The sequence below is a fragment of the Macrotis lagotis genome, chromosome 2, assembly GCF_037893015.1.
Source record: "Macrotis lagotis isolate mMagLag1 chromosome 2, bilby.v1.9.chrom.fasta, whole genome shotgun sequence".
In the NCBI taxonomy this organism is placed as follows: Eukaryota; Metazoa; Chordata; class Mammalia; order Peramelemorphia; family Peramelidae; genus Macrotis; species Macrotis lagotis.
In genome coordinates, this window is record NC_133659.1 from 34,003,831 (window position 1) to 34,029,398 (window position 25,568).

At 54.1% G+C, this 25,568-nt stretch overlaps 1 protein-coding gene across 2 annotated transcripts; it reads right to left on the reverse strand.

Moving 5' to 3' along the window:
- Positions 1 to 567: 567 nt before the first annotated feature.
- On the reverse strand, positions 568 to 25,233 carry IPO13 (importin 13). Of its 2 annotated transcripts, XM_074221618.1 has the most exons (20): positions 25,013 to 25,232; positions 23,058 to 23,794; positions 20,582 to 20,722; positions 17,777 to 17,918; positions 17,379 to 17,545; positions 17,163 to 17,283; positions 16,844 to 16,991; positions 16,555 to 16,736; positions 16,441 to 16,467; positions 16,012 to 16,146; positions 15,701 to 15,844; positions 15,436 to 15,516; positions 12,950 to 13,087; positions 12,754 to 12,850; positions 10,559 to 10,611; positions 9,297 to 9,363; positions 9,161 to 9,219; positions 1,366 to 1,455; positions 998 to 1,179; positions 568 to 715 (listed from the first exon to the last, which is right to left on the reverse strand). In XM_074221618.1, exons 1-20 carry the CDS (start codon positions 25,121 to 25,123, stop codon positions 619 to 621), a joined length of 2,919 nt encoding a protein of 972 aa, XP_074077719.1. In that variant the 5' UTR covers positions 25,124 to 25,232; the 3' UTR covers positions 568 to 618. The 2 variants fall into 2 exon arrangements, with proteins under 2 accessions (XP_074077719.1, XP_074077720.1); XM_074221619.1 differs by lacking the exons at positions 568 to 715; positions 998 to 1,179; positions 1,366 to 1,455; positions 10,559 to 10,611 and having other exon boundaries at positions 25,013 to 25,233.
- Positions 25,234 to 25,568: the final 335 nt, after the last annotated feature.

The window sequence follows — 25,568 nt, forward strand, 5'->3', positions numbered from 1 at the left end:
CAGTAAATGGATGGAACAGGGAGGAAGGCGATGATTTGCCCACTGCAGAGGAAGGGCCCATATTAGTTCATTACATGATATATGTGTAGCAGCCAGTCCCAATCTGCAGTTTCATGACTTGCTTTTTAGCTCCCTAGAGGCAGATGGTGGGAGCTGACTGTTCCTGGAGACCAGCGAGGAGGGGGCAGTAGGGACTTAAGGGACCAGTATAGACATCGGGGATGGATGGGAAGGGAGGACCTCTAGAACTAGAGGTCATGGGAGAAGACCTTTAGGGGTCAGGACAGTAGGACCCCACAGGGAGGAGAGGCTGCCTCCCCCTTCCTGCCCCCCAAAAAAGAATGTGACCTCGCCTCTGCAACCCCAGGGCCACATCAACCATGACTGAACTGACCCGGGTGTTAAGCCAGGAATCCCTATCTCTAAGTCCATGGGCCACTGCCCCTTCCCAAGTGTGTGAAGGGAATGGAGGCCTGGGAGTCAGTCCTAGTCCAGGCCTTGGGATCCTAGAAACCATGCCTCACCCCTGGAGGACCCCTGGAGTAGTACAAAACCGGAAGACAGAGCTGAGGGGGTTGTTTGGGGTTTATTCTCTAGAAACTCAGCCTCAGCCAGCCCTCAGTAGTCGGCGGTGTAGTCAGTGCCATGGAGACCCCGGCAGAGCAGTGTGAACTCTTTCACCATCTCCTTCACGCGACGCTTGTTCACTCGCTCTCTGCAAAGGCAGGGAGAAGAGGAGGGGCACAGCCTTAGCTCCATTCATTCAAGACTCCTGTGTCAAGGCCTGCTACCAGGGATGGGGGTGAGGCCAGGGAAGGGGGCAAAGCTGCAGGTCAGGTCACAAGCACTAAGATCTGCTCTAGGGGGGGAACCAGGTGGATGCAGTATGTGAGGAGGCTGGCAAGGGGTAGGGGTGCTAGACAGTGGTGGGTTTTCACAGCCAGGGCTGTGGCCTCTGCCCCCTCCATCCCAGCCTCCTTGCCACCTGCTCACTCACCTGAGGACCTGCTGGCTGAAAGTGTCCTTCTGTTCAGTGCTGAGCCGGGGTGAGGGGAAGCCCGGCGGCTGCATCACTTCCTTGATCCACACACTGAGGCAGCTAAAGCAGTGTTTGTTGAGGGCAAAGAGGACATCCGCAAAGGAATCCATGAGGCTGCGGGAGGCCTGACCACCGATGGCCTAGGTGGACAGGAGCCAAGGTGGCTGGAGTCAGGAGGGCAGCCTTGCCAAGAAGCCCCATCTCCACATTCCCAGCCCGTGCCACACCTCCAGTGGGCAAGAAGGCCAATCTCAGCCATCCTGGTGACCCAGGCTTCTTCTGCTGCCAGTCTACCCAGGCCTGACCCCGGTCCAGGCCCCACTCACCTCCAGCACAGCCTGCAGCAGCACTTTGCCATTCTCCTGGACCACCTGCCCGATGGTTGGGATCTCCCCACATCGGGGCAGCAATTCTGTCTGCAGCATGGATAGGACACAGGTGACTTAGCCCCACAAGAATCAGGCATGGCAGTGCCCCCTGACTCCCTGGGGGTGAGAGTCTCCTGCCAGACACCTAAAGCAGGCTTTCTTAATCCCTCCTCTCACCCATGACCTGCTGGGAAGTAGGACCCAGCCCAGAGATTCTTCCAGCCCCCCCCTCCAACCTCCCCCATTAGGACCAGGACTTGGCCACCTGAGAGAATGGTTGGAGCTGACTTTCTCATGTGAAGTGGGAAGAACTGCAAGGAAAAAGGGAACTCAAGTATCCTGAGTGTGATCCTGCTGCCTCTTGGCCCAGTAGGGCAGGGCCCTATCTCAGGTTTCCTTGTCCCCAGGCCTGATCTACCAGGATTCTCCCTAAAAGGTGCTTATAAATAATAAGGCCAAGGCTGGGGAGAGGAAGGGCTGCTGAGAGTATGAGGAGGCTGGCTAGAGGCCCAATCCCCAGGGGAAAAAGGGAGAAGTGTCTGGCCAGATGACCCTACTGTCAACTAACAATACATGAACCAAATCTAGGCCTAAGAGATAGTTGGTTGCTGTGAGAAGCAGCCTCAAGACTGAGGATCTGAGTGCTATTCCTGAGGTGCTGGGGAATAGCCCTGGTTTCAAGAAATTTCCAGGGGTGGCTAGGTGGCGCAGTGAATAGAGCACCAGCCTTGGAGTCAGGAGTACCTGGGTTCAGATCTGACCTCAGACACTTAATAATTACCTAACCATGTGGCCTTGGGCAAGCTACTTAACCCCATTGCCTTGAAAAACCTAAAAAAAAAAATCCAACTCAAGAAACTTCCAGCCTAGCAAGGAGAGGAAGAAAGGGACCAGATTGTATAGGGCCACATGCTGGGATCCTATCAGGTCCCTGGTCCTGGAGGCACAGCTCCGAGGGCTTCTGCTCTCAAGATCAACAAGAACTAATAAGTATTCCTTATACCCCTTAGGTGAAAGGGGATCTCCAGTCACTGGAGAAGGAACACTATAGGAGGGAGAGGGTAGATCAGGGAAAGAGCCACAGCCTCTGAGGAAGAAGAGCTGCTGTTCAAACTCCAAGAAAGATTCATGGCAATATATAAGGGCCCCAAAGGAAGACTCGGAGGTCTCTGAGAAGGGGTATATCACTGGACCACAACAGTGGGAAGTATTGGGGCAACATGGACAACATTATCCATGCAGGAAGGAAGACAAGCCCTAGGAGTGAACTGAATCAAGAAGGTAGCAGGGTAAAGATGGTGCCAGGAAGGAGAAAATGGCCACATCAGCACAAAATACAAAATGACATTGAGAACGCACAATCCAGGCTGTTCTCACTTTACAGAAACTTGCATCAGGTACATTTAATTTTGTGAAGAGAACGCAAAAAGAAACCTGCATTCCAAAAGTACACCAGGATCAGCTTTAATGGACAGTACTGGGCTTGCTCTCTCTGTTCCTGTCCCTTGGAAGCCCTCAGAGACCTTCCTCACCCCCAAATAAAAATTTAAAATTAAATGCCAAGTGAAAGCACAAGACTAAAAATAGGGAGAGGCCACTGCAAGTGGACTGGGAGCTTGGCTTGAGACCTTGGCCCCACTCTACATATCCAGCCCCCATATGTCAGGCTCCATCTCTGTACTTGGGTACCATCTGTCCCCAGCCCCTGCCTGTCACCCATTCTCTCCTGTCTGCCCCCTGCCAGGCCCCACCATGACTGGTCTTGGTCCCTGCCTGTTCCTCCTCTCACTCTCTTTTCTATCTCTGAAGCATAGGCCCATTTTTGCCTACATCCACAATTCAAATAACAAAAATGGCTTTACATAGAGGTCTGCAGAACAGTCCACTTCAGTTAGGCAAGAACCGTCTGTGTACAAAAACAAAGGTGACACTAAAGCAAAGCGGGAAGTTCAATTTCACAGCAATCACTGAGAACAGCAGCACGGAGCTCAAGTCGAGAATACTGCTATGGAAGGTTACGTCTTATTTGAAAAGGCCAGGAACTAAATATATGGCAGAATGCATTGGGAAGAAATTCAAAATGAGAAGGAGGAAGAAGCATTGTGGAGAGCTTCTGGGAGAGGAACAACAGCAGGACCAAGACAGTAATGTAGCAGGAGGAGCTGACTCCAGACAACTCAGCCAGGGTAAGTACAGTTCAAAGCGGCAATGGTCAGGCCCAGAGATGAATCATCAATGACTGATGCAGGGTTCCACATCTGGTAGATGAAGGAAGGGTAGGGACCTGAGAGAATCCCACTGAAGCTCTTCAACTCAAACCTAGCAGAGCTAGTCTGCCCCAGGGCAGCATTACACCTCAGGTTTGAGTTTGTCTAGAGGCTGGGATCATTGAAGGTGCCACACTATTTCCAGCCATGGGCCTCCTGTTCTCCTGGGCAGTCTGCCTGTCCAGTCAAATACAGGAATAGATATCCACTGGGAAAGGATGGGAAGGAATCCACTCCTTGTTCTTCCTGCAGACACTCAGGCTGAACTGCTAGTAGGGGTTTTAGCTCTTGTTGAGTAAGCTCCAGTCAACCACCAAGAGCAGGTGAGCAGGGCCAGCCCTATGACAAGCATTGAAATACTTGGGGGGGGGGGGGGGCTTGTAGCCACACTTGGGGATAACATCTCCTGAAGAATCTTTTGGGATAGTGGCATATTTCTAGGAAAACTCATCAAGTGGGATGCTTTGTAAGTGTCCTTTCACTTAACTAAATTGTGACCTTGCCTTCTTGAGAGGTGTTCCCCATCTGTGGGGGCCTGTAAAGCTGTCCTCTGCTGGAGAACCCAAGTCTATTCTTCAAAACTAGAGGTGAAGGAGTTGCTGAAGCCCTTGGGATTGCCTTTTTTCAGGAGCTACACCATCTGCAGCTTTGCTCTCCCCACTTCAGGTGTTCTAACAGATGAAACTGTTAGCTTCCACTCCACCATCTCCGCCTGCCGGAAGTCCTTGCTAAGCATCCTGGGAACCTTGAAGTTGGACGTCCGTGGTCACTGACAGACATCTGGTCACCAATCCCAGAGTGAGCCTTGCCATCTACCACTCGCTGATCCAGAGTCAGCATCTCAAGCCCTTTCCCTTCAACTTTTGCTACTGTTTTATGAAAAAGGCCGTGGGCAGGTCACTTCACTTTCACTGCCTCGCATCCAGGGCCCTCTCCAGTCATCCCGATTCCAATCTGGCCACTGGACCCAGATGCTCTGGAGGAAAAAGTGAGTCTGGGGACTTGGCACAGCCCCCCACTCCCCCATTCAAATCCAATTCACGTGCACATCAAAAATGAAGGACCAACAGCAAATGCTTAAAATCTATCATTCTCCTCCACAAGATTTTGCAAATGAGTTTTCACTCTAAAAGGGGATTGCTCCTGGCTACCAGATTTGGCTGCTCAACCAAGAGAGTGAGGGTTTGCTGGTTCAAGCATTTCCTAGGATGTTTTGGTCTCCTCTGAGCAGGGCTTATGTTCTATTGGTTGTTCCCTTATCCATTCCTGGATTTTTTTCCCCTAACAGTATCTGAATGGGTTTGAGATTTCATCCCACATGCCTCTGCCCTGGCACCCATTTTACCTTGCTAAACACTGGCCCTGGACTTCTACCTCCTGCCACCATGGCTGACTGTGCTATCCAGGTGGGTTCCCTAATCATACCTAGGAGCTCTAGTCCCTTCCTAATTCTCTAACATCCTGTACAAGGCTCTCTCAAGCCTCCCACAACACTCACTACCCCTATCTGCACAGCAAAGAAACTCGGGTTCCCCTTCTTCAATCTTTCCCTATCCACTGATTCCCTCCCTGTTAGATACAAATGCACCAGGTTCTCCTGATCCCCGATACCTTACAAGACCCTATCAATCTCTCACCCTCTATCTTCCTTTTCCCTTTCTCAGCCAAATTCCTTGAAAAAGCTGTCTCTATTGCTCCGCCTGGTTTCTTGGCTCTCTGTGATCTGGCTTCTGCCTTCAACAAACTCCAGTGGTTCCATCCAAAGTGAGTAAGGATCTGGCAACTTTGCCTTTGCTAAATAGTCCACATCACCATACCTATTGGATGTTCCCAAGGGTCCTTCCCTGGAACCTCTTCTCTCTTTCCCCTCTTCCTGGTGTTCTCATGACCTCCCAAGGGTTCAATTACTAACTCTATTCTGACAACTCCCAGGTCTATAGATGCAGCCCATCTCTCTTGAGGTTCAATCCCATATCAGCAACTGCCTCTTGGACATTTCCCAGTAAATGTCCTGTAGGCATCTCAACTCCACAAATCCAAAACAGAACTCACTGCCCTCTCCACCAAGCCCAGACCTCTCTTTTTCTAAGGAAGGCACCATCATCCTCCTGGTCATTCAGGCTCATGACCTAAGCATCATTTTCAACACATCTCACATTTATCCCAACTATCTATCTATCATATCTTACCATTTATATGTCCAAAATATGTTGTTTAGCATTCCACTTTCTTCACTCACAGGGCTACTGACCTAAACCAAGCCCTCAATACCTCTCCCCAACTACTACAAAAGCTTTCTAATTGGTCTGACTCTCTTTTTACTTCAATACAACCTTTGCCCAGTGCCCACTTAGCAGTTAAGGGGATTTTCCTAAAGGGTTTTGTTCAACCAAGTCAAGCTGACTCTCACCCCCATTCAATAATTAACAGTAGCTCCCTAGAACCTCTAGAATCAAATGCAAATTCCTTCCACTGACAATCAAAATTCCTTATAATTTCACTCCCACCTACCTCTCCAGCCTTTTTCAACATAACTCCCCTTCCCACATATCACAGTTGAGCCAAATTGGTCATATTGAAGATCTTCCCCCATGAAATTCCATTTCAATCGCCATGCCTTTTTCCTCACCTCCACCTCCTTCAATCTCTGGTTTCCATCAACGCTCACGTCAGATGATGTCTCCAACAAGTCCCTCTTCATGCTCCCCAGTTGCTGGTTGCTGCCCCCTTCCCAGAAATAACCTTGGATTGATTTTGTATAGACTTACTATGCATGTATGGCTTCAAGGGCAGGGGCTGCTTCACATCTTTTTTTTCTCAGGCAGAGTCAGTCCTGATCTAGGATGTACTTGAGACACTTCTCTAAGCTGGTCACAGTTGATCCATGTGCTCCCTATACTTGGTAGCCAAGACTGAACACAGCATTCTGGATCTCATCTGAAAGAACAGAAGAACTATTCCCCTTCTCTATCCCATGAAGGCAGCTCAAGATGGCATTTTCTTTCTTGCAAACAGCATCACACTGCAGACTCATGGAGTGTGCAGTCCAAAGAGCTTTTCTGGACAGACCATCAAGTTATGCACCTCTCAGATGATGTTATAAGTCATTTGTTTTTTAACCAACACATGTAACTTTATATTTATTCCTTTTCAATTTCATCTTCTAAAAAAATTTCAGGAAATTCTGTCCAAAATCTATCAAAATCATCTTGGACTAATTCGTCAACCAGGATGTTAATATTTCCCAACATCTTTGTGTCATCTGAAAATGTCTACATCCAAGTCACTGTTAAAAATATTAAATAGAACTGGGCCTGGCACAGATGCCTGGGCCACTCAAGTAGAGGCCTCTGGCTAAGCTGACATCAGACTACCGAAGACTACTTTGGTTTGGCCATTCAACTGCTTTCAAATTCATATTTGAAATACATACTGTATAATGAGAAATTTTGCCTAATGCTGTGTTAAAACCTCAGTAAACAGCATTAATGACATTCTCCAGCTCTTCCAGGCTGGTTAGGTTGTCCACAAAGGCCAGTTATCCTCCTAAGACTGGTTCTGGATGGAGCTAGGATGGCTTCTGTGATTGCTTCTTCCTCTTCTAGAAGTTCTCATCCCTTTAATAATAGAACTTTTGCACAAACCAAAGCCCAACTCACTGGCTTATAGTTAATGGATTTCCTTCTCTCCTCCCATTTGCCACATTAGTAATCATATTCATTTCTTCCAACATTGGAAGACACAGTTTTATCTGGGCTAGGTGAGGAATTCATCAAAAATCATTAAGTCCTTTCCTTACTATCTCCTTAATTAATCTCAATTATCCAGCCACTTCTGGTCTAAAGACCATTCTCCTTGGAAAAGAAGGGAGATTTTTTGAAGGAGACTTGGGATCATGAATCTGCTTCCTCTGGAAGTTTCAATTGTCGGGAAATCTTTCCTTAAATAATGCTCAAATCTGTCTACCCCTGAATCTACTACATTCTCAATGAAGGTGGCATTTTGCCAATTGTGGTATCCTTACGGACAAGGAGATCACAGGGTCACAGGGCCTTCCCAACAAGATCTGTAGCCAGTAAAAACAGACAAGTCTAACAATCCACCCAGGAAAAACAAAGTGGATGAAGAATACATGTTGCTCATTGTTCTATGAAAAGTACACTATAGGGGCAACTAGGTGGCGCAGTGGATAGAGCACTGGGCCTGGAGTCAGGAGGACCCGAGTTCAAATCTGGTCTCAGACACTTAATGTTTACCTAGTTGTGTGGCTTTGAGTAAGCCACTTTAAATCCATTGCCTTGCAAAAACCTAAAAAAAAAAAGTACACTAGAATTGAACAGCTATGGGAAGATGGGCTGAGTGGCATTTAAAAAGCTGTTCCCTGATGCCAAAACCACATCATTCTTAATATCAATTACTGCCCTGGTGATGCTCTAAAATGGGGTCATGGACAACCAAAACCTCAGAAGTGGCAAACTTAGAAGAATCAGAAGGCAACAGAAAGACAGTGTAGAGTCACACTAGAGTGACTTGCAAGTAAGAAGTGGTCTAAGAGACTTGAGGTAGACAGGACATCCCATGAGAAAAATGTGGCCTTCGACCACAGGTTCATCCACCTAATCAGAAGTTCAAGGATAAGCAGGTAGAGGAGAGGATCTGAGGACATGGCAAAGAAGCCTAGAGAGCCAAAATAGCCTAATGAAGGCAGCCAGTAGGCTTGGGTTCAGATCCTGGCTAGTTTGAATACCAGCTGCTACTGTAAATCCCTTTTACACATGAGGGTGATGGACTCAATCAGTGACCTTGGGCTGCAGTGTGTCCTCTGTGCCATCATCCTGGTTAGGCCTCATCTAATAACTCTACTTGGTCCCGGATGTCACATTTTGGAAGGGATACTTTACAACCCGAAGCATACCTATGGAGGGTCTCAAGAATACTAGAGACCTTTTCACATAGGGAACCCCGAGAGAACTTCGAAAAATCTCTCAGGGACTTGAAGGGGTCAGCCTTGTTCTGTGTGGCCCAGAGGGCCAAACCTGGATAAAGGGAATGTGTGTGGATGTGTTTGTCTCCATCTTAGACAGATGGTTCCAGTTCAGTGTCAAGGGCGGTCTTGGGTGTAGGTGCCCCCTGGGAAGGTGTGTCCAGCTGGATCAGAGGCTTCCTCAGGCCTGTGGCTGCACTGACCCGAGGTCCCCCTGTGGAGGAGGAAGAAAAGGCACAGAAGGATTGGTCCAGGGATGGTCACACAAAACACAAAGGAGAATGAGGAGGAGGAATGGATCAGAGACTAATTTCCAGCCATTGTCTAGTGATTTTGAATGGCAGAAACCAGGAAAGAACACTGAGCTTGAGACACAGAGAGCATGAGGGGAGAGACTGAGAGCTTGTCCACTTGTGAAGCCCGAGTCAGTGGTCCTCTGAATGACCACCGGATCCCAAGCTTTCTAGGGAGGTTGGGAGGGGAAGCAGGGCCCCATACTCACAAAGAAACCGCAGGAGGCCTTGACAGTCGGGGCCTCAGGGAACTTGAGTGCCAGCACACCTGCCCACAGGGAGAGACAGGTCAGGCGGGGGAACTCACCCAACTCCTCCCCAGGCCATAACCAGTTCCATACTCACCACACTGGAACACAGCCTTGACGTCCAAGCTCTCAGACAGGAAGAGGTCTGGCTTCCGCTTCAGGGCCTATGGGGAGACAGCCCCGTGAACCCAGCCCCTGACCCCCTCCTGGCCCCACCCTACTAAGCAACTCACCTGCCCTGGTCACACCAGGGATCCAGCCCTGCTAGGCTCCTCCAAAAAGCCTGTTCCCTCCCTTCCTGCCCCACTCCCTCCAAAGGGACCCGGGACACCTCCAAGTTCCTGCACGAGGTGAGGGACAGGAGGGAGACAATGGCTGATGAAGGAAGGCAGGGACATCATGTGCTGGGACCAGAAGCTCTCTGGGTAGAGGTGGCAAGAGACCCTGAGTCACATATCGGGGGGAAGATACATAAAAGGAAAAACTGGGAGGGCCCAAGAGAAGATCAAAGATGGTCGGCGTCTCAGGGCCACGTCTCCCCCCTCCGGGGCCAGGCCTCCCAAAGAGGGCTCTGGGTAGACGCAGTGCTTCAACTCTGAGCTCAGGCGGGCCAAGTATCTCTCAGCCCATCCTCTCTCTTCTTTCAGCCTTGACAGTACCTCCATTCCCAGAATGTTCCCAAACCACCGGCCTCCTCCCCAGGAGGCTCTGACCTCAGGGGAAGGCACGGCTTCCCCTTCCAGTGGATCAGAGTACTGAGGGCCATTCCAGGCCCCTCCACTTCCCAGTTTCCCCACAGCTCACTAAAGGTGGGAGCAGCCCACTGCCCAAGCCTCACCAGAACCAGCCCAGAGACCCAGGCCCAGTCCCCATCTCCTCCTCCCCTACACACTACCTTCCACAGAATCCACCAGCCCAAAAGTTCCCACTCCCTAGGAGTTTTGGAACAGACCAGGTACAAATAAGCCAAGAGACCTCCCAGCAGAGGCTCGCAGCAACTAGACCCATAATTCCATTTGCCTCCCCAGGCTCCATGACCCCTCCTGCAGCCTTGAGGGTGGGCACGTAGCAACGGCAGAGCTTCCCAATGTAGCCCACCCCCAGACCTGCCTACTCGACCCTCATGTGCCCATGGGGGCAGCCTCTCCACGGCCCTTGTGGCAAGTCCAGGGGGAAAGGAGGACTAGAGGAGAGTGTTGGGTTGTCAACTTCCACGGAAACAGATGGAGAAACTCTATTCAACTCAACAGAAAAAAAGTTGTCAACAGAAAGCTAAAAAGATATTTAAATTGAATTCCAACAGAAGAGAAAGAGAAAGAGAGAGAACAGAACGTGAATGAGTAAGAAACTAAAACACACCTGTGCGAGGAGTTGCATAAATGAATCAACAATATCAGGATGATCCCTGGGCCCTAAAATATAATAAATAAAGATGGAACTTAAGAAAAACTCATCCAAACAGCAACTCAACGTCATACAGTTCCGTGGGCCGGAGGGCCTGCAGGAGGCAGGCCTGAGCGGCAGGAAGCAAGGGAAAGAAACAAAACATACAAAAACCATGAACTGGGAAAGCCCCAACAGAAAGAAACAGCAGAGTGACGGTGGGGGATGGGCTGACAGGCCCCTGGCTGGCAGGAGGGGGCCTGGGAACCACCTGCAAACAAGTCAGGGAACTCACCAGTTCCAAGCACCAGAGGAAGGGGGCGAGGAGAGGGACTGCTACCCCAGGCTACCCTTCTGGGCCTCCTTCCTCAGGCCCTCAGACCAGTGAAGCCTGAGAGAGGACCAAAGAGCCTTGGGCAAGGTGCCCATGCCAGCCAAACAGGGGCACAAGTGTCTCTGAGTTCTCATTCAGACTGTTGGCTTAGGGATCAGTGAGGGAATGGGGGCAGGTCCCTCACCTTAGCCCAACAACCCCATCCCCATTCTTCCTGGCACTGACCTCCTACCCTGGCCCCTGTCCACAGGCATTGCAGCAAGCTTCCCTTCCCTTGGGATTCTTCCTCAACAGTACTGGGCAGAGAGGCAACAGGAAGAAGAGGGCAGAGCCCCAGGGCATGCAGAGGTCCTGGGGCTGGATCAGATCAGGCAGTGGGAGGTAATGTGTAAGACGGAGCAGGAGAAAGGTCAACAACTGGGTGAGGAAGGGTGGCTGTGGCTACAGAACCATCCCCACCCTTTCTCCCTTCAGGCAAGGACTCCAGCGGGGTTCAGATGTGCACAGAGATGGCCCCAGAAAGCCAGGAACTGAGCTTGGGCAGCAGCACCAGGGACAGCTCGGGGGGGGGGGGGTGTCATGCTACGGGACAATAGGAATGGGAAGGCTCTAGACTTAGATCCACAGGAGGGGTTCTCCAGACTTCAAGCCCAGGAGGGATGTGACATGTACCAGAGGGGAGGCTATAAGCCTCCACCTTCACCATGTCCCTCTGTGGGCAGTGTAGAGCTGTGGATGCTGATCCACAAGGCCAGCTCCATCCTTTTCACCACTAATCAGCTCCTGGGGGGGGTGCTTGCCTAGGTCCTGCTCTGCAGGATGGGGGAATGAGATATGCCCACTTGGACAATATCTCTACAGGCTCCCACCACACCATCAGGCCTAGAATGGCCCCCAGTATCAGACGAGAGGCACCTGCCCAGACCAGCTGGGGACTTCAACTAAGCTCCCTTTTCTTGATCCCAATCAGGTAAGGTCTATGGCCCTCCTTGAGCCAGACTGCAGCTTCTGATTTTGGAGGGTCTTTTAGGTAAGGCACACAGTCTGGACACCCAGTCCACCACCAAGGTAAATCCTTCTCCTGGGGCTCAAGGCTAACCCTCACTTTTCCTTCCCTTCACACCCTGCAGTTTGGGTGACCCTCACGGATGCCTCTTGGAAAGGATATCTGTAAGAGACTCTGATCTCTGGGAGAGGGGAAGACATCTCATCAGCTCCCTCTCACCCTCACCAGCATTTGCACTGCCACGTCTGCTGAGACTGGGACGAGGCAGGAGTCACAAAGTCACTGCTCTGCTCATCTTGGGCCTAGGGGCTGAGCCTGGAAGGGGCTAGGAGGTGAAGAGAAGGCCCAGGCCAAGGAGGAGGAAGAGGCAGAGCAATAGCGACTACAGTGACAGCCCACTTGGGATTTGAGGCCTCCCTCACAATGTTCCCAGACTGTGGGGTGGCAGCTCCAAGTCAGGTAGGGATGCCTGGGCTAAGACTAGTAGAGAGAGAACGACCTCCCTGCTCAAAGGCAGCCCCCACATCCTGCTGTGAATAAGAAATCTAGAAATAGGCAGCCTCTTGTGAATCCCATGGGCCCTAGGCCTGCCTCTCCCAGGCAGAGCCACTGCTGAATGCTGAGGCAGGCCCAGAGACACCCTCTCCACTCGCTCTCCATTCAGCCACCTCCTTCAGGAATCTCTTCCCCAGCCTCTCAGCCCCTTTCCAGTCTGGCCACTCTGGAAGGGCAAAAGGAGGGCTGATTTGGGAGCTCAAGTTTCTCCACCCAAGGGTGGCGGCAGCAGTGGCGGCGGTGGCAAGAAGAGGAGTGTGGCCCAGCTAGACCTACCTTGCTGGAAGAGGGTGAGTGTGACAGAGGTGACGAGAAGGAAGAGGGCCTTGATGGGGGGAAAGTGGGCAGGTTCATGGGCAAAGATGTGCACCAGCTAGAAGAGAGAAAGAAGGTCCCCCCATGGGTCAGCCAAGCCTCCTTTCCCCCCCTCCAAAAGGATCCCCCACCCACCCAAGCACTGCCCACCCTGTACCTGGCGAGTGAGGTCGAGGGCAGAGGCCTGGGGAATCGTGCTGTACATCTGTCCCAACATCTCACACAGCTGGGGGACCATGGGTGCAAAGTCATCCAGCAAGGTCTTAACAGACTTCTCAAAGATGGCGCACACGGCCTGGAACAGAGCAGGCAGAGAGGAGGTAGGCAGAAGTCCCCCCAGTGTCTCCCTGAGCCAGCCCCCACTGCTCCTCTACCCTCCCCAATTCTGCACCCCAAATCCCCAACCATGCTCCACTGTCAAAATGAAAAACACAAGGCCATGAACAAAGGCCATAGGTGGCAGGAACAGTCCAGCTCTGATGCCTATAGGCTGTGGCAGCAGGCAAAGCATTTCTGAGAAACAGTTTTCTTCTCTGTAAAATCTGTAGGATGTCCTTTAGACTATCTATTCCACAGGGACACTGGGAAGAGAATACTCTATAGACCTAAGAGCTACAGAAGTGAGGGCAATCTGGAGTAGGACACAGTAGTGGCCACCAGAAGAGATTTCCTCATAGAATGGAGCTGCTCCAGGATGCAGCGAGTACCTCTTCCTCCATGTCTAAATGCAGGGGAGTTCTCTGATTAGGAGTGGAAAGAGCGCCTGCTTTGGGTCCCGGATGGGGTGAGATGGCCTCATTCAGCTTGGAGGGTCTGAGGCTGTAAATGACTCACCTAAGGTTCCTCCCAAACCTGAGGTCCAGCGGGAAGGTTAGTCCCCACCCCGTGACTCTACCGAAGCCTTTAGGAGAGGTGAGCCTGCTCTGACACAGTGAGATCCCAAAGCAGACAGAGCTCCCAACCTAGAGTCAGAAAGAGCTAAGTACAAATTCAGCCTCAGACCTCACTAGCTCTGTGACCCTAGGTAAGCCACTCAAACCCCCTTAGCCTGTTTCTTCATCTATATAATAGGAATAACAGCACCTACCTCCCAGGGTAAATGTGAGGTTGAAAGGAGATTAAGATTTATAAAGTGGTATATACATGTTACTATTAGACTTATGGGACTTTATGGGATACTCCCCCCATGACTCTACTGCAATCTCCATGACTCTGGGGGATCCCTCTAGCCCTCTCAGTGACTCAAGAAGATCCCTGGCCCTGAGATCTATCGGTCTGATGTTGCCAAGGCAACCACAGCTGGGAATTGCAATTTGATAAATCTAGGTGCTTTTTTTAGGGGTAAATGAAATGATTGACTAAATATAGCCTTTGAATGATGTTATAAAATCCAAATGACCCTAGGCTGATCTGAGGGTCTCTAGGAAAGAGTAGCCCAATCTGAATGCAGGTTATTCGAAGAGAGGTCAGGCTCCTCTGACTCTGGGGAAATCCCTCTCAGAAAGGTCATCCTTGAAGATGGTGTGGCCCCAAGGGAGCCTCCAGGACCAGTGAATCCACTAAGTTCTTCCTCAGAAGCCTCCAGGAGCCAGGAGATATTAGCCCACCTTGGGCCTGACAAGTTAAGTTTGTTCTGTGATGCCATGTGATCTTCTAAGAGAGCCTGGTCATTCTGGGACTTCGGGCTCCTCTTTGACAAGTGCCTCTCTCTAAGCAGGGTGACTACAGAAGTCCAGAGGAGGAGCCGGCCCATCCTCTATCTCTCAGGACATTCAGAGTTTCTAGGACTGCAGGAAGCCCCACAAGGTCAGACCCCACGGGACTCTGGAAGTCTCTATGACAGGCAGCCCATTATATTTTAAATTAAGTATTTCACAACTGAATCCAGTTTTTTCCATCTCCGAAGTCCCTCCCCTTTTCCTGATAAAGCTACTAGCACCTTTCAACCTCTTCTCATCTGAATGAACACCAGGTAATATATGGGTGGAAAAATCTCCTTTCTACCTTAACTATATTTCTTTGTCTTCTTTCCATGCACACAAACATCAGCCTAGCAGAAATCCTCATCACCTCTCACCTGAAACAGCCTTCTGGTCTGGCTCCCTGCCTCAGGTCTCTTACCATCCCGGATGTCCAAGTGATCCTCCCAAAGAGCAGATCTAATCCCTGCTCCCCCAATAAATAGGAGTGGCTCCGGATCACCTCCAGAATCGAACAGAAAATCCTTGGTTTGGCTGGAAAGCTTCCTACTCTGGCCCCTGCTCACCTTTCCAGACTTCTTGTCCCTTCCTCCCTTTTGTATAGAATGCCAGCATATACAGTAACATCAGCCTCTTGGTTGCACCTCCCACAAGATTCTCCTGCCTTCAGGCTCCTGCTCTTGCCCTCCAACCACTCTGGTCTTCCTTCAACAGCTCAGAACCCTCTTCAGACAAGGCTTTCCTGATCCCCTCGAATGCCTGGGCCTTCCCTCCAGCTTATCCTGACTGGGTCTTGTATGTACCGAATAGCAGGTACACATCAGAATGGGCATTCTCAAGGGTCAGGGGTTGTGTCTGTCTTTCTCTGTCCCCAGCCCTTGGGGCAGTATCTGGGTGACTTATGGCATCTGGGTTCTGTGATTAGCAAAGGATGACAAGTTACCTCTACCACCTGTGCATCATTTAACCACTTGCTCAGCACCTTCTGGATGAGCTGGAAAACCTGCTGAAGCACAACCACCACCTGGGGGAAGGAACAGATGAGAGAGGAGCTGAGGGGGGGAATCTGAGCAGGGCACCATGAGCCTACAGGGGCATGGAGGAAGAGGGGGCAGAGCTCTGGGGCCACATGTTCAAGCACACACTCTCTCAGAAGGGAAAGAAGCTAGGGCTGGGAAGAATGGAGGAGGGACAGAGGCATCACCCACTGGGTTGGGTCCCTGTGGTATGGGCAGCTTCCTGAGCTCAGGGCCTTCATGCTCGTCCTCATGGTGACTGATGTCCAATGTGGTGAACAGGTTTGAGAGGAGCCCCAGGATGTGAACAATAGCCAGCTTGTTAGAAGGATTGGGCTGTGGAGATGGAGAGAATGTTGAGTGTGGACATACAGCTGAGAAGTACCACCATATGAAGAATGGCCATGGCTGGGCCCGAAGCAGGACCTTCTTTCTCCTGCCCTTGCCAGCTAGGCCTCCCCCTCCCTCAGCAACCCCACCTCCAGTGGGCAGACCTCCCTCACCATCTCCTCAGCCAGCTTCTCCAACTGCTGAATGTAGGGTGTGATGAGCGAGTGGAGGTTTTTCAGAATCTCTTCGACTTGCAAAGCCGACAGCAGGAAGCCCAAAGCTTGCATCAGCCACATGCACTGGCTTGTCTGGGGGGGGGGGGGGGGGGGGGGCAGAACAAGGAGGCTCAGCCCTAGTCAAGGTACAAGGGCTGGGACTTCCCCATGGGAATCCAGGATGAGAGGAGAGCCCCCCCTCCCCCCCCCCATCAAACTTCAGGTTAGTGGTGCAAGCCCTACTACCACTTTATACATGAAGAATGGTTTCAGACAGAGTTTCAAAGCTAGAAATGGAGCTCGCCCTGCCCCTCCTCTAGACCCTCCGTTCCCCCCTCCCCAGTCCACACTCTCCTCCCCAGCTCTCAGCTGCTGCCCAAGCCCTACCTTGTGAATCTGCTTCATCAGCACATCCTAGGGAGGAAACAACACAACCCTCAGCAGATTGGGCCTGGGGGCAGCCAGCCCCTCCCCTTACCCAGGCCCAGCATGCCTCCATACCTGTGACACGGCCACAATGTTCGCTGCGTAGGGGGGGAGGTCATACTTGCACTCCCGGCAAATCTTCTTGAGGGTAGAGACCGAGGACACCGAGAGCTCAGGGTTGCCCAGGGCGTGAAGCACCAGGGGCAGGACGTTGTTGATCATGACCGGGTGGTCTGCCAGCCACTCGGAAAGGGCCCCTGGGGAGGAGAAGATGAAGGATGGGGGGGGGGCGGGTCCTGAGGCTTCTTCAGGGTGCTCCACGCTGAGCCCGCCTGCCTGAGCCCACCCACCCGCCACATCTCACCAATGGTGAACATGACAGTGTCTGCCAGCTGCACGTTGCTGATGCTGATGCGGGGGATGAGGCCGATGAGTCCTGGCACCACGTCGGAGTAATTGACATCGATGGTCTCCGCAATGGACTGGAATCCATAGAGCAGAGCCTCCGTGTGCTGTAGGGAGGTAGCCAGACCTCAGGCTGAAGGCAGGGCTGGGACTGGCGGGGAGGGGCAAGTAGAGGGGGAGGACCCTGGCCACTGGATTTGAGCAGTCCCTTCAAACTCAGGGGGCCATGGGGTGAGAGAAGGGGCAGAAGACAAGGCCAGTTGAGGTGGGGGCTGTACCTGCCAGGAGCAAGGCTGCTCAGAGCTGGTGAGCAGGCGGCCCAGCTTGTCATAGAGGTTACTCAACAGCTCCGCCCCTAGCATCTCGTAGACGTACATGAGTGTGTCCGAAATGTCCACCCTAAGAACAGCTACATTAGGGCCTGCCCCGACACACAGGTTCCCCCATAGCAGCACCACGCAGGGCCTCCAGGCTGTGGTCCCAGACCAGCTCACCTGTAGATGCGGAACTGCTCCTTCTCGTCAGATGACCAGAAGTTGTACTCTTCATCTGCAGGAAACTGGGCCTTGTGGAGGAGCACATCCACCAGGTGGAAGTAGACGGGGCGATACAGCTGCTGGTACACAGCCTGCTTTTCTGCCTCCAACGATAAGATGTCGTCCTAGAGGGTTGTCAGGGAAGGGAAATCAAGTCCATCAGCCAGGCTCCAGAAAATTCAATTCAAAATTCAATTTCCCCTGTATTCCTGCCCCCCCCCCCCCAGCAATATGGAAAGTCAATCCCCACACCCTTAACCTCTGAGAACCTGGCCAGTTCACTCAAGAAGTTGTGCCATCTGTTCCTACCCATCACCCCCTCAGTTGGTCCCCACCAAAGAAAGCCAGAAACCAACCTGTAAAGTATACCAGAAAGTGAGGGTCAAGGAACTGGTGGTCTCATTGACCGGGTAGTGGCCAGGGATGCCTGTGCAGAACATGATCATGTTGACCAAGGCCAAGAAGCTTTGCCAATGCTCCACTTGGTCCAGCAGGGCCCTACAAGGATCAGAGGACAGAGATGAGACTCTTCTACCTGGCCAGAGACTCAGAAACTCTGGGATGGGAGCGAAGTTTCTCCCACCTCTGCAAGAAATCACAGAATTCAGCTCCCTGTTTACAGCTCCCCCAACAACTGATTATAGTCCTCTAAGGGAGAGGAAAACTGTCCCTACCACCCGAGGCTACCTGTTTTGTTCTGGGATTATTCTGGTCTGGGTTAAGTTTTTCCAACCTGTCCCCTCCTCCCTCTCCACCCCACTGAGCTTCTGCAGAGTCGAGTCCTCTGCTCATGGGCATCTCTACTTGGTGGTGAACAAGTGCCCTTTGATCCTGGGCCTCTACCTCCTATTCCTAAGACCTCCACTCCCTGTCATCCTCAACAGACTGCACTGCCCCCCCATCCCATTCCCTTCCCTGCACTCGGTTATGAGACAGTCCACTCCCCATTCCTTCCTCCTGGGTCCATGCAGTCCCTTTGCTATCACACCTCACTGCTCTTCCCTTGAGGAGCATTTCAGTCATACTAGTCATCCAGTCTTCCAGGGACCCCACATAGTGCAATGTCCCTTACTACTTCCTGGCTTTTCAGACCATGAACCTCCTTGACTGCTTTGCCTGCAGGACCCCCCCCACAACAAGGAAGAGTTGGATCCTGTTGTGACCACATATGTAACTGCCACCCACCTTCATGATCCTGGACATGAACCTAGCCTCTCATCCTTCTCCCCCACTCTACCCTCACCCTCATTGGCCTCTGCCTTGCTCTTGCCTCCATCCCTCTCTAGGTTGACCCTGACTCTAGCCCTGGAGTCTTTCGTCCCATAACTACCAGTCACATTTAACCTGACCTCAGCATCAGGCCGTCCCATGCCCGTCCTCTTCACTTGACTCATGGGTTGCTGCTGGAGTCAGTCTCTTCTGGCCAACCGGCCAGCCTGCACCTCCTCCCCGAGCAGTTTTCACCCTTCCCAGAATCTCTGCTCTCCTGAGACCTAAGCCCCCACTCTTAACCAATACGAGATTGCCTGTTAGGCCCACCTCCTCCCTTGCTCCAGTATCTGGTGAGTCTTCACCAAAGCCAAATCTGCACTCCTCTTCCCAAACTGCTTCATCTGGGAGGTGGCCAATGCCTAAAAAGGGTTGCCTCTACTCCCTCACCTCAAACCTGCTGCCCCTTCTCAGTGGCCCTGCCACGTGGCCCTCTCGCCCTTACCTGGAATGTAACAAATGTTTACTGACCAACTATCCCAATCGGAGGGGAGACACTGCCTCATTTTGGGGAGAACATTCCCGGTTCTCAATAGTATTCAATCAGCTGTGTCCTGGGCTTGCTGTTGTGCCCCTCTGGATGTTCTCCAGCACCACTCCCAGGGCACTGCCAGAGAGCTGACCTGGGGGAGTGGTCGGGGCCCTCCCCTTCCCTTTCTGAAGGCTGGGTCTCCTTAACACAACCACGATGGCCCTGGTCTGTCATCTCGTGGGTAGCACGCAGGCCAATCGTGATAACCAGCAGCTGAATTTTAGAATTCGAGTATACGGCTCTACTTTTACCTTCCTCTCCCAAGATGCTGTCCCATCTTCTAGGCTGCCAAGCTCACTCTGGATTTTGACTTTAATCATCCAAGTCAATAACTGTCCATTCCAGCTTGTGGCATCTGCACACTTCCCAAGCACCACAGGCCTTCCCACAAATACCTGAGGCCATTATGAAAAGCCCAGTGCTGAGGACAGAGCCCTGGGTGGGCCCCCAGGAGACCTCCCGCCAAGCTGATGGCAGCTGGGCAGGAAAAGTCCAGGTCTGCGATGGTCTGGTTACTAAGTCACCATCTTTTCCATTAGAGGAGCTTGAGACTATCACAGGCTTTACTATAACGTAGGGAACAGATCCCACCGACAACCCGCCCCCAGTCTTGGAACCAGTCCAGCAGCCTGTCGTCTCCTGCCCCTGGGGAAGCCATTTGGGCTTGGCAAGGACTGCTTCTCTTTTGGGATGTGAACCAACTATCCCTTTAATAATATACTGGAAAACTTTGTCAGTGCCTGAAACCATGCTTGCTAGCTAAGAGTTTATAGATGCCAACCCCTACTTTTAGGAACGCTGAGCCATCTGATCTGACCTTTCCCAGTCTCCTGGACCACTCTAGGGTCTTTCAAATTTCACTACTGGTCACTGAGCTAACAGTTACCCTCAGATGGAGCCCATCTTGGCCTTAGAACTCTACTCAGCCGAGGCAGCCGGCCCTTCTCTAAAAGCTTCCTTATTCCTCTCTGGCTTCAAAGCCCATTTTTGCTGTCTTTTCTAATCCCATGATAATTCTCCTTGGCAGAGGAAGAGGAAAGACAGTAAGTGGGCAGCTGCCCTCCCTTCCTTTGGTTCAGGGTTTTCTCATCCCATAGCTCAGAATTACCCTGGTCTGATCCCCCGCCCCCACTGCCCAGAGACTAACTACAACTCCCTACCCCCCTGCCTCCACAGCACTGTCCTCAGCACTCAGTGGCCTGTTCTGCTTCTTCCAGGCTAACATGGAACAAACAGCCCTTCAGAAAAAGGGATCACCCCTTATTTGCCCCTGACTCAGCACTCTTCCTCTCTAACCTCCTTGACCTCTCCCATGGCTCCAGCCTACATCTCAGCTCTCCCACGTTTCCCTGGGCCTCACCTGGAATGATTCTCTCCCAAAGCCACAGCGACTCGGCAAATCCCGTGAGATGTCTCCATGTCCCCATTCTGCACAGCCTGCCGAAGCTGTTCCTGCAGTCCCAGCACCAGGGGGATCAGTTTGAGCAGTGTGTTCACGTACCTGTGAAAACAACCACCTGTGGCTCTTCCAGATTCTTAGCCATAAACTTCCAAGGGGTCCTCAACCAGAGCTAACTCGAGGGTATAGGGCAGGACCCTGGAATCTTCTCCTGCCCCCAGGGAAATACACTACATTGTAGCATCACTACAACGTCTCTGCCAAGGAGAGACCAAGACTCTGCAAGCCTCCTACACTCCTGGGCCCCCTCCCCAAGCAGAGGTTAGGTCCCTCTGCCTCAAGGCCAAGAACTGAAGCATACCCTACTCCACCCCCCCAGAAGCTAGAAGACCACAGACCTCTCCCCCCCAAGAAGAGGTGAGGTACTGACCCACAGAGAAGAGTGACCATGGATGTAGGGACAAATCACAAGTAGGTTTCAAAAAGGTTTTTGAAGAAAAACAATAGAACAGTATGAAGGGCACCCATGTGGATCCCAGAAAACTGAGTTCAACCCAAGGTTAAGACTTCCACTGCCTGGATCATGGGAGTCACTGACCTTCCCAAGCAAGCAGCGTCTCATGGGGAGAACCATGGCTACTGACCCGTTAGTCAGGACTCTACCTCTGGGATGGCCCAAACACCTGGGCCACTTGAGCCAGAACACATCTTTGTGCAAGGCAGCAGAGCCTGGGCCTCCATAACCACACTAGTTCAAGGGGAGTCAACACCCCCAAAGAAGCACGTGCTGCCCATAAGGTTAGCATTTCCATGGAAGGGGGGGAGGAAAAAAAAGGACAGGTCGTGGAGGCTGGCAGAGGACCAGGACAGCAGCTGCTTCTGGGGATCAGACACTGACCCACAAGTTCTCTTTAGTCTTGGGGGGGGGGGGGGAGGCTCAGCTCCTGTGTCTGCCCCACCCCACCCCCAGCCTCTGTCTCAGAGCATTCGTTCCTCCTGGTGCCAGTGGAGATAGCGTCACCCTGGCTGCCCTGACACCCAGGGTCCCACAACAATGAGAGCCTTCAGCCACTGGCCAGCATGGGTTTGCCAGTGGCGGGCAATGCCTGGTGCACAGCAAACACTCTACCCCAACTCACTGAGCAAGGTGAGGCCCAGAAAAGTGACTTCTCCCCAGGCACAGTGAAACATGGACAGGACCAGAAATGGAACCCAGGAGTCCTGTCCTACAGCCAGAGCTCAGGGTACTTTACACCACCTGTGGGGATGTGGGGACAGGGACAAGGACCTGGCCAAGGCAGGTACCTGCCTCTTTAGAGGCCTCCTCACTCGGAATGCCAGGCCCCCAGCAGTGCATCACCCATGGATATCTGCTGACCTGCCTCAGAGAAATGCATCAGGCTTCCTTCCTCCTGGCCCTGACCTGGGGGCCTCCCTACTACCCGACTCTCTCCATGCCCCTACCCTGCCCCCTCACCCCAGACTGCTGTGCTATACCAGGATTAAAAATACACTTCCAAGACTTGTTGTCTTGGCACAGGGAACACCAATGATGGGTGGCAGCAGCTGTGGAGGAGGACAGGTCAGGTGGGGGTGGGGCTGGGGTGGTAGCCAGGGCCCAGCCTTCTCAGGGAGGACCTGACAGGCAAGGCAGCCCAGGTAGCCCAAGCTGCTCCAGCAGGACAGGCTTGGGGAGCACAGGTAAGGGCAAGCCAGGCTGACAGCCCCTGGGGATGCAGCTTGTTCTCCCTGCTCCCTCTGGAGCCCCTTGGGCGGTGCTGGTGTTGGTGCTGGCAGGGGTGGTGGTGGCGGTGGTAGAAGCAGCCGCAGCACCTGACTTCCTGGCTGCCTCTTGTACTGAGCTCAACCCAGACCTGCAATTAGAGCTCTGAGAGGCAAGCGGAGAAAATGGGGAGTGTTGCTAAGCAACCAAGGGCTCTTCAACCAATGGGAGCTCAGGCAGCCCTGGGCTCCCTCCTTGGGGGAGGACGGGCATCATCCGGATGCCTGGCAAGGCCCAGAATGGCAGGCCCGGCTGTGGCTCCCAGGAGCTGCCTGAGAGGCTGGGGGAGGTGGGGGCTGCTGCCACCCGGGCCGAGGCCAAGGAAAAGTCCGAGCTCTTGGGGAGGAGAGGAAAAAGCAAGGTGGATGCCTTCTCTAGAGGCCGGCACTCAGCACCTTCTAACAAATTCTATCCAATTTGATCCTCAACATAACCCTGCAAGTTTGCTGCTCATAAACCCATTTTAAAGTTAAGGAAACTGAGGCAGACAGAAGTCCAGTGCCCAAGCTCAGAGACAGACACTATGTGTCTGAGGCCAGATCTAAACTCGCACCTTCTTGACTCTGGAGTGGTGCTCTGTCCACTGCACCCCCAGCTGCCTCCAGATGGGTCTGGGTTCCAAACCCACCATCCCCATATCAGTAGGGCACTCACCTCTGGGCATCAGGCTGTGAGATAGCATTGACAATGGCCTCCACGCTGCTGTCAAAGAGCTCAGGGTCCCGCAGGGCGCTGAAGGCAGCCTGGATCAACCGCTCGCAGTCCAGCAAGGGTACCTCCAGGGGTACCCAGCTAGAGAAGCACTTGAGGGCCTTCTGCTTGAGGGCACTGGGCAGATTGGGCTGCTGCAGCAGCTGCTCCAGCAGAGGGAAGATGGCCCTGCACTCCTGCGCCAGCATGACCCGCACCTGGCTCTTGCGGTACTGGGGAAGCCGGCTAGTCTGGAACTCCTCAGGCAGCACAGTCAAGAGCTCTAGTAGGGCCAGGCAGCGGCCCTGCCCATCGCCGGGGGTGGTCTCAGCCTGAAACAGGCGCACCATGTCCGCCACAGCGGTGGGCCAAGCGTCCGGCATCATGCTGAGGGCCAGCGACGCCAGCGCCACACACAGCCGCGTCAGTACTATCTTAGAGCCGCTGGCAAAGCGGCCGATGTGTGCCAGGAGTTGGGCCTTCAGACTCTCGTACTGATCGGCGGGGATGTCACTCCAGTAGCGGGAAATCTTGATGTGTAGGGCGCTGGCCCCAAAGTACTGGATCTCTGGCACCTTGTCGGGCTGCAACAACTGCCAGCTGAAGTGCCAGGCCTGTGGGGACACCTGGGCCTGCATCAGCCACTTCTGGGCCAGGTTCTTGTTCTCGATGTTGGGGTCATAGTAGAGTTGGTGAAGAGCCTGGGGAGGAGGAGAGGGCAGGACGGCGGGCATCAGCGCAGGGGCCCAATCGCTGACCTTGTGGCTTGTGGGCAGGGCAGGAGGATGGCTCGCTTTCTGGGGGATGGCATGTATCCCTGTGGACCCTGCCACTTCAAATTCCTGCCCTTGGGGCTAATGCCTCCCAACCTGAGGGGAAGAGAAGCTGGACCTTGAAAGTATCTGGTCCTCTGACTGCTGCCTGAAAGGGGCACAGAGAGGGTCATGGTGTGCCCAGGGTCTCCTGGCGTGTGATGCCCACTTGAGACCACCTACATCAGGTACTGACTAGGAGTCCTGAGGGGATGACTTTCCTCTGCCTGCTGGCCTTAGCTGGCCCATTTACACCTCTCTCCCAGCACCGCTTCTGGCCCTCCAGGCCAGCTCCATAGGAAGGGCCCGGGATTCAGATCCCAGCGGAGTCTCCCGGGACCCGCTCCACACTGGCTGCCCTCCTTGGGCATTCGGTCTCTGGTGCCTCGCTTCCTCGGGACTCCACTCAGGAGGGGAGATGGGGCAGAGAAGGAGCAAGCCGGCCCTGGAAGGGTTCTGAGGGATCATCGGATCAGTCTCCCTAAGCCCAAGCATGGAGCCCCCAGAGAGGAGACCCTAGCCTCTGGACAGCTCCCCGCTCCCATCCCAAGCACAAAGCCGGCCCAGGAGGCCCTGGGGGCAGCCTGCCTTAGGCCTGCCCCTTCTCCTCCCTGGCCTCCTTTCAGGCCTAAGTTACCTGGCCACCAGGGTCTAGCCAGGGAGGCGGGGGCCCCGGCGTAGGGGCCCGCTACACAGTGCGGGTCACAGTGCCTGGGCCGGGGGCCCTGGGGTGGGTACGACCCCCGGGAGGGCAGGCTGCTCCCACAAGGTGGCCTGTGTCTACACCCGCTGCAGCCGGGCCCTGGCAGCAGCGGCTTCTGCAGGGGCCCAAGAAGGACCCCCCGGGCCTGCAGCTGGAGGGCTGAGCCGGACCCCACAAGGAGGGGGTGCTGTGGCGGGGCCCCGCTCCCCGGGGCCCCAGCTCCCCCACGGGCCTCCCCTTCCTCTGCCCCTCGGGGCACGGGAGAACAAAGAGAGGAGGCGCAGGAGTGGGGGCCCCTCGGGGTCTTCCCTCGGGGAGCGCCGGGCCGGGCCCCGGGGGGCCGCAGCGGCCCGTCACCGCCTCCCCCGCGGCCCCCCGCGCGGGCGCCCACGTGCCCGACTCACCTTCTCCACGTTCTCCACCGAGAAGTCCAGCGGCGGCGGCTGCGCGGCGGGGCCGGGGCCGGGGCCCGGGGGGCCCGGGGGGCCCGGGGGCGGCTCCTCCCGCCGCTCCATGGCGGGCAGGCGGGGCGGGGCGTCTACACCAGCGGCCGGGCCGGCCGTCTACACCGCGTCCCCGGCCCTCCGGGCGCCCGGGGGCGGGGCCAGAGCGGGCATGGCGGGGGCGCGCACGGTGCGGGCGGGAGCGGGGAGGGGGAGGGGGCCGGGCCGGGGCCGGGGCCGGGGCCGGGGCCGGGGCGCCGCCGCCGCCGGGCCGCCCTCCGGGCCGCCGTCCCCCCCGGGCCGCGCCGCCGCTGCTCGCGCTCCGCGCCCGCCGCCCCCCGCCGGCCGCTGCGCCGCGCTGCGCTCCGCTGCCTCCGGCCTCCCCGGCCCTCCGCGCGTCCGCCCCGCCCGCCGCCCTCCCTCCCGCGTCCTCTCGGACTCTCGGCCAGGCCGGCCGGGCGGGCGCCCCGGAGGAGGGAGGCCCGGGGTCCTCGCGCCGAGGGCCGCCCGCGCCGCG